Source organism: Echinococcus granulosus (genome assembly GCF_000524195.1).
Source record: "Echinococcus granulosus chromosome Unknown EG_S00176, whole genome shotgun sequence".
Lineage (NCBI taxonomy): Eukaryota > Metazoa > Platyhelminthes > Cestoda > Cyclophyllidea > Taeniidae > Echinococcus > Echinococcus granulosus.
Genome location: NW_020170556.1, coordinates 33956 through 43146, shown reverse-complemented (window position 1 = coordinate 43146; position 9191 = coordinate 33956). Strand labels below are relative to the sequence as shown.

Sequence of the window (9191 nt, the reverse complement as noted above, 5' to 3'; positions counted from 1 at the left end):
TGCTCCCATTGCCATCCTTCTTAATTTCCAGATTGAGAAGACTGGAAGTCCTGAAACATGCCATTCAATAGTATTCAACCACTGCCCTATAACCAGTATACGAGAGAGCCACCAGATACGCTCCCAAGGCTCATTTCAAAATGTTAAATCAATCGAAACATCAAAAAATATCATAAGGAAACGAGATTGAATTTTATGTACAAGTAAAAATAAGCGTAAAGGAAGTGATGTAGTGAACAAAGGAAGGGGATGAAATTAACACAAAACCCCGAGTGAAAAGCCTGTGGTGTAGTAACAGAAGTAGTAGTCACGACGTCGGTCACATTTCCAAGGAAACACAGCCACAAATTGCCCGTGCCGAAGTTGCCTGTTCGTCTTTGAAAATCGAAATCTCCGACCTAATGACCGCAGGAGAAAGTGGCTTAGAATAGTAGCATTGTAAAACATGCCCATCAACTATCAACTGCTAAAACAAAAAAGTACTATGAAAGAACTACGAAACTGCATCAAAAGTCATGAAACAAGGCAAAAGCAGAATGTTACCCTGCACATGGCTACAGTTTAAATGCATGTTTTGAATGTAGGCTTATTTCGAATAGACTTTAGTAACATCAGAAGAGGAACTAATTAATTAAACCAAGGTAAGAGCAATTTCTATTGGAAGATTTAAAAACAGGAAATAAAAAATCGTGCCATCCTGAACATTTTGAACGCTTCCCTCCCAAAAAGGTTGTATTGGGGTGTCAATAGATAAGTTCGTATGGGGTGAAAGCATGACGCCTAGTAATTATCAGATAGCAGCGGCAGTATTAAAATAAGTTGATAAATCGACCGAGTAGACACTGTTGGTAAGAAAAACTGTTACTTGCAAGATGTTTCCATGAAAAATTCGAGGTTCTGATTTTAGAGCAATTAAAGGGATGGACCGTGAGTGACAAGTATCAGGGGTAGCACATGTATGCAACAGCATGTGCCAAACGAAGTTTGTTGCGAACCAAAACAGGAAACACTCAAACGTCCACTTGTACAGAAGACTTCAGGCACAGGAATATGGTGATAGCATTGCAAGTCGGTGCAAACTTTTCAAAGAGGGCCCGACGCCCTCCAGCGATACTCCCACGAACACATTCAGCACGTGGAACGCCTGATCGTTGGATAATCAGTCATGTCATTGAACAAGACTAATCTTTTTGGAAGGGCAGCGTTTCACAGCTATGCGTAATTCCAAGAAGTAATGCGCAATGGTTGTTAAAGCAATATGATGCTTTTGACCAACGCAGAAGTGTGGAGTGAAGATCAGAATTTCCCGGGTCTCACCACTACACCCAAAGAAACCTGGGCATATACTACTATTGCAGAACAAAGAATAGCAAAGAGTAGCCCAAGAATGTGTATTCATAACCGGTAATGACAAGTTTTTTGATGTCAGGATCTCCTAGGCACCAGGTAAACGCCTAGATAAGTATAGAAATGCAAAAAAGAAGGGGAATATGACGACAAAACTTGTTTTTTCTTACATGAACTTAAAAATACTTATTATAGTAAAAGCCAACAAGCAGATAAATGGGCTCTATTTGTACCAAGCGATGTGATAAGCAGCGAGCGCGTAATGAGGACCGAAAACTGACCAGGCATCTGTGCAGGGATCGTAGCAGTGGATGGAGTGTCGGGGAGCGATGGGACGTTTTTGATTAGCACCCAGAAAAGCGCTAAATCCGCCAACGACGTAAAGGTGCCCGTCGACCCACGCGCAGCCGCAGTGGACAGCACAGTAGCCGCCATCTGACCGTCCCGCCTCCGTAAGAGACCGCAGGGTGCGCAACGATTGACGATGGAAATCCAACACCGAGAGTTCACCACTTGCCTCCCAGAATATGTACACTAAATTCCCCAACTGCGGTAAAGTGGAAAAGCGTCCATTTTAACTGTGAAATTTGTCACTGACTATGGCTACTATTAAACTGGGAAGTATTTGTAGCCAAGTAGGGATAGCTCAAAATTCGTCTTTTGCTAGGAAGCGGTTGTTATTGCACACAGGAGTAGTAACAGCGGAAAACTATTTCTCTTTAGCTTCAATTACACTACTGATTTCACATTCGCATGATTGCAATCAAAACTAGTTGGCCAGTAAGTTTTCCTCCGAAAATTTCGCTCAAGATAAGCGTCAAAGTTGGGCATATCGAGTTAGTATCTGAGCCTAAGGTATGAAAAATCTGGGAATGATTAGACTGATCGGAGTATGATGTTGCTCAAAATCGAAAACTTTCTGCTTTTGCTGCTACATAGCTTGTGGTGATAGAAGTAGCATTAGCATTAAGTCGAGCAATACACTAATTCAACCTTTTCAGGTGAAAACAACAGGCAGTTTCCCCATTTATTACTCCTATTAATTATAAGATTAGGAATGATAATCAGCTTTATGAAGAAAATTACGGGAGTTTATTTCAACTTTTCAAATGTCAGCATAAGAACAGGCTTAGTACAGTGAGCAAAACCTGTGTAGAGGCTTATAACTACACACTACACACAAGGTACAGCAAGAAATCTGTTAAGTTGATCACGTAAGTGAAAAGTACATCGACGAATGTACAAAAGGAAAGGCTGGAAAGACATTCCCATTCCATGTAGCAAGGAAACGAAACAATAGTGAAATAGAAAGGGAACCTATGAGCCTACTTTAACAACCTCCTTACACAGAACCTGAGAAAAAAATACTGTTGAAATCTTTAAAGTTAATCAGAATTTAAAAGTGAAAACCTTAACCTCATCAATGAACTTGGATGTCGTCGGCGATGTCTCTTGGAATAAGAGCAGAAAGTAGCGTGCTGACCAGCACTTTACTGACGAGGCCAAGGTAATTTACCGATTCCTACACATTTAGTGTTATTGTAACGGTTTTGTAACAACTTCAGAGGTAAATAGCTTACTTGAATACAGGCATGGACTGCCAACGTCTGCGTCGAAGGTTGCAAACTAAGCGAAAGGCTAATTAACTTTGCCAGAGAGTGCGGGAGGTAAACAAGATCAAATCGTACAAAGGCATGATCTCTGAGTTCAGTATCCATGTAACCTAGGTGAGTTCACGACTTTAGGACAGTGAGAGGACACATGTATTACCAAAGAGCATACACAAGAGACGATGTCTGAAAATGACAGACCTGGTTGGTGACGCACTTGGCGTAGCGCACTGGCCGCAGAAGGGCGATATAATCATCCGCCGAGTCGACACAGAGGTCGGGCTTGATGTGGTAGATGGCCATCTTTTCGGATATCAAGTCCGACTCCACATCGAGAGTGCCGCCCAACTCCACTACTGTGTGGGTTGGTGCATTTGCACAGACATCTGATTCTCGCTCTCCGACTACAATGGAAGCACGTATTACATGCACAACCAGGCCTAGTCTATCATAACCAACACGACGTCAGACTATATCACTAACGAAGGATCACTTCAGTGAGTATGAGGTGCCCGATCTTTCCAGAAAATGCCGTTTAAAGAAAAAAACAACGTTTTAATTTTTAAAAACAATCCTTCCAATGATCTACTCCAATACAGACGTATAAAGTCATGGCGCATTCAAAAATGAAGTACGATATTTGATGAGGCTATGACTGATGAACGCGAGGCACGACATGGATGGCAAAAAATCGTGACTTTAAAAGAGCGTTCAAAGACAGCCAGAGAGGTGAATGAGTCTTGAAATACGCTCACTTTGGCAGTATGACCTTATCCAGTTATCCTTCCACCAAATTTACAAGAGCTTAAAGCTCCTGCTGCAGAGACTAAAGGAGAGTTAGAAGTCAGATCATCTGGCAGCTTGTCATCCGTCTTTGCCTCAGCAAACAAATTACCACTAAAACGACGGGGTAGGGTTGTTGATGGCACTTGTGACTATTTACACCACTTCCTGTTCAGGATAAAAGTGAAAAAAAAAACACTTCATTTTAAACCGGACATTTCATGCTTGATGGCATAATTTCCGACTGCAGCTAAGCCTGTTATCTTGGCACTGTTTCAGCCAACTGATTATACGATCAAAAAGTATCGAAACTCACCCATTTAAGCCATCTACACCCTCCACTCAACATTTCAATTTCACAATGGAGCGTACGTCGCTTTAAATCTAATCACTGTATACTCATTCACACAGGTCATGTAAGTACTCAGGAACTCTATTACTAAACTAATGGCAACTCGACGCGATGTAGATGGCAACTTTTCCCATCTTCAAAAAAGAATTTGACAGTGGTACAATGTCAATGTCTTCCATTTCACATTGCCTCAATGGCCTAGCTCAAGAATCATTCCAAAATTTATTAGCGACTTCAGAAAGACCACAATTTAAATCCCAGTGGTGAGCCACCAAATCAATCTACGAATGTCTTACTCATCTGAGGCGGGGACCCCTCGGTCACCTGCAGAGGCGAGACAACAGCGACAGAGGACATTTGTCGCGGATATCGCGAACGCCCCACTGTGGTCCACTCATCCCGCCACACATCGTATCGATCAATAGAGTCCACTAGGAGGAGATCGGGAACCTCACTACCCCATGAGTTGCCCGCCTCAACTCCCTCCACCGCTACCTCCGTTTGTCCGCTCTGCTCGGAGGATTCAGGAAAGGGAGTTGTTGCCGGGACAACTGTTACGCCACCGAAAAGGAAGACATGGCCGCCGCGGACTGCCACGGAGGTGTGACGGGCTCGTGCAATGGGCATGCTTCGACCCTGGTTCCATGTGTTCTCCTCCACACTGAATCGATAAACTGTCGAGACTATTTCCCCAGCCTGAGAGAAGAGGGGATAATGATAAGATTGAAAATGAAAATACTACCGCACATCGGGTAGCCGCTACTAAATAAGGTGACGAGGAGTTCTCGAACTTCAAGGACAAGTGCGTTTACTCATTAATCATCCGTCTCGATAATATTGACTGGAAGAAGATAAGCCGCCACCAGACCTTGATCCAACAACTGAAATTGCCAAAACCCATATGGAGTCTGCTGCAGTATAATCCAGAAGGCTAATTATATTCTTTTGCCTGCCTCGGATGAGTGAAATAGAGAATATTGCAAATTAGACATAAAAGAGACTAAACAGAAATATGGAACTGGAAATGAGATAACGCTTAAAACCAATTCATTTTCACAGCCCAGTAGTGTACACCGTAGTCGGGCACCAAGTCAGATCACATTGAAAGGTAATCTCGCATGAAAAACATACGTGAAACGGTACGCGAAAGTTTGTGTATTTAGTCACAAACCCTAGAAATTAACAATCATTTGCCATGTAGCGTGTTGAATTTGAATTTGATAGAATGAAATCCATTCCGCATTAAGCGGAATCTAAGTTATTCAGTTGACGGAAACGTTTGCAAAGGTACGATTGTTTAGTCTTTGAATTCTAGCAAAAATGGAAAACCGGTATAGAGCAAAGCAGCTTAGCTAAAAGTTCAATCAAGGCGGTCACACTCACATGAATGCCACCGGTAATGACGAGAGTATTGTCAGCCACCGCAGCAGAAAACCAAGTCAGACTGCTCACGGGCATCGGTGGACAGGGAAGACACCGTCCACGAACGAAAGAAAAGGCGTCCACAGAGTCTAAGATGTAAGTGGAATTGATTCCACCGACGGCAACGAGAGTGGGACGCTTCAGTGTGGAGGGACGAGGCAGAAGTGATGCGGCAGTGACAGCGCTAGTGTTGCCGTTGACAACAGAAACTGGTTGATCACACTTTCCCTCCATTCTGCTGATCACTTGCTCAATATACAACAGAGCGGTGGGTGATTCCTATAATGTGTACAAAACGCAGGTAATTAGGTCCCATAAGTTACGACTTTTTGTAAAGTCAGATCAAAGCTCTTGTTTTTAGCCTTGCTGATATCTGCATCTTGTAGACATCCAAAAGAGTAGTTTATTTGCTGTAAAACATCATCTAGCTCTCAGATTTACCCCTCCTAACATCCGATTTGCGGTTTTCCCAAAAGGTGAACGAAATATCGCAAATCAACCAACAAGTTGTGGGTTCATTAGTTACGTTTACGTCTCAACGGAAGTCTCGTTGTTGATGCTAGTACACTGGTTCCGTGATAGAAAAGAGTGCTTACAAAACAGCACGTACTAACTGTTTTACAAAAACTATCGCCAAATGATGAAAATCCGAAGATAAACACGAGCCAAATAGAAATGTTGTACCGAAAACAAGTAAGGGTGAAGGAAGTAAGTAAGAGAGTAAACCACAGTTTACTAGATACTTATCCAAGCCACTCCCTAAAGCAAATAATCAAGGAATCATCCAAAAACCTGGCACTAATTTGGCGCCTGGATCTGGTATGTACTTATTTAATGACCTAGCGATAAGTAACGGTAGAATTCTACAAACGAACTAGAAAAAATTAGGCTATCTAGCTAACCATCATCTACGGTCAGATAGGGCAATTTACTAAAAATCGGGCTAATGCTTACGTGAATAATGCTGGAAGAAGATGTGTAAGTACGGAGGAGGGTAGGGGAAAGCTGGTAAAGTCGAACGAGATGAAGGAGACCAGGAAGATGGGAGATGCGTTTCTCAGGGTCGTACGCAACCCAGGCCAGACAGGCCTCCAGAACTACCCGCTCGGAGCGCACCTCGAGGTCGTCAGCAGAGAGGTAGGATTCCACACTTTTCAATGGAAGCTGTAGCCACTCGCCTATCATAGACTCATCTGGATTCACTAGACTGTTAAAACAATGGAGTTCATAACAAACGTTTTGCTTCACTAGATCGTCATGAAGTTTTTCAAGCCGAATTCTGTACAGAAATGTAGCGGTAATCGCTGATAGTTTACCTCATTTAATAAGGGAAGTTAAGGATAAGGTCACATCACAAGATGCTAACCGTCTAGAAATATTAATTAGCAGTAGGAGTAAAGCTTAAGATTTCCTATTTTCCTTAGCATTATCCCCATAACATTTTGTTATGATTGTTCCAGGTCGCATGTCTATTGTGGGGGCACCCCAGTAGTGTTAGAAGTATATGCTTTGTTATGTGATTCTGCATAAGTTTATCTTCCCGTCAAAGTGACTTTTGTGAAATTAAGAATGAAAAGTGTGGCGTGGATTTAACCTGGCCGCATAAAGATCTCTGAATTGAACATCGATGAACTACAGCAAATCGATTTGGAAAATGCAGTTGTGGTAAACAACCCTAACCCCGAAAAGTCCAGCAGAAGACCCCAAATGCGACTTAGTTGGGTAACAACGAACCAATTAGGTAAAATAGATGTAATGGATTCATCTAAATTTCACATTTGGATTGTACTGCATTGTTCTATCAACAATCGGCAAAGCAAAGGAGCTGAGTGAGAAATAATGTCGATTTCCCATCGCGGACCGAGTAATACTGTTTTTCATTAGTCGTGTAACAAAAATTGCTACTTTTAAACTAGACGCTGGACATGTAATGATCTAGCAACATTTTAAACTTCCTAATCAAACTGAGACTGAAAAAGACCTACTTGGAGAAATTTTCCACAGCCATGATACGAGCACTCTTGGCCAAATCGGGAAATTCATATACCTCTGCCAGCAGTTGAACCCCGAGGCAGTTGGAGATGTGGAGGTGCTTTTTCATGAAGTCGATACAGGCTTCGACGGCCAAAGGGTAATCGAGGAAGTTGGCCCCGACGAAGATGTCCTGAACTACCGTGGTACTGAGCGCCAAGCGACCGGTATAGGCGAAATCAATAAGGTATCGTAGCACCCAGGGAGAGACCTGTTTCAAGTTCACTCGAGACGTCTGTTGCTCCGCGAATGGGGTTAGGAACATGGCCTTTGAAGAAGGGGGTGAAAAAGGAATCACTAACGTTAGTTAGGAATCCCCATGAAAGAATGAGCCCATTGCTTTGACAGAAAAACCTCATAGAGCAAATGTACCTATGAATTAGTGGAAACGGACCCAAAACCACCTAGTCATAGTATATATATCAGAAATGAGTTGATGAAGCCATTATATGCAGGGTTGCCAAAACAACATGCAAACAATAAACAACAAGATGTGGAATGGAGACCGCACTTGTTTGAAGGTATGAAGGACTGACTAAGATAACTTTTGAGAATTTCAAAGACAAAACCAAGCAGGAAAGTAGTAATGAATGTCAATGTTTAGTAAGGTAATTACTGTAGCTGAAGCTACTATGGATTGCTTTCCGAAGTGTACTTGTAGGGGTTTTCATATATTATTCGAAATCGCCGAAAGATTAACCACAATTCGCCATACAAAATCATGCACCAAAGAGGATCATCAAATTTTAAATCAGCGTTGTTAAAAGCGATAGTTTTGAACGCTAGTAATTACAAGAAACTCAAATAACCGGATAAGATAGTAATGAACCCAACGAATGCGCAATGGTAAAGGTGGTTGATTTTATTTGGAAATATATGTGATTCAAGCCGGTAGTTAGAATTACCGATAAGATGTATAAAAGACATAGCCAGCTAGGAAATGAGCGATCAGTGTCAGTGAAAGAAATGGTCTACAAACACCTACAGTATACAGCCATTCTTTCAAAAATAAGCAAGAGACGTTGAAATATGCAAAAAATGACACCCAGCTAGAGCAAAACCAAGTAGGGTGCAGGTAACAGGTTTTAAAAGAATGGGATTAAACTTACATTAAAATAACGAGAGCTGGCGGCAAGCACAACCTTGTGACAAGGGAACTCCTCCCCCGATGCACACAAAATCACGTCTGTGTATAGACCTTTTTGACGACATTCCTGAAGACCGTTAAGGAGAGATGCAACCTGTTTATACATACAATTTCCTATAAAACGTGTTTCTTTGAGGAAGTCCTGTTCAGTAGATTTGTCCGCATTAAGAGATGTACTCATTGTTCCAAAAAATGAAGACAAGGTCACAAGTTGATTGGTTTGTGCCAACGCCGTAATTACCGCTTCTACAAATGATTATTTTAACAAGTGTCTGTGAGTGTCAGCCAGTTCATAGACATTAGGATTTGTAATCATTGTCTTATTTGGCCAGTACTTATATTGTCCATCGGTGTGTACTATTATGGATTGTCTTTTGTGAGACGTCTTGTGGTACGTAACTTGCTTACAATTACCATGAGCTCATCGTTGTGCAAGAGATCAGAACTTATTTAGTAATGAAAATTTAGAACATTGATGTTTAGTACCCGAGTAAAGGGT

At 41.9% G+C, this 9191-nt stretch overlaps 1 protein-coding gene across 1 annotated transcript; it reads right to left on the bottom strand. All coding sequences in view use genetic code 11, as the record gives it.

Moving 5' to 3' along the window:
- Positions 1 to 1570: 1570 nt before the first annotated feature.
- Positions 1571 to 8873, bottom strand: EGR_09927 (Ectoderm-neural cortex protein; the record flags this gene model as incomplete). Its single annotated transcript, XM_024499176.1, has 7 exons — positions 1571 to 1894; positions 3159 to 3361; positions 4389 to 4788; positions 5476 to 5793; positions 6469 to 6721; positions 7500 to 7813; positions 8655 to 8873. The coding sequence occupies 7 exons, from the start codon at positions 8871 to 8873 to the stop codon at positions 1571 to 1573; spliced, it is 2031 nt and encodes a 676-aa protein (XP_024346404.1).
- Positions 8874 to 9191: the final 318 nt, after the last annotated feature.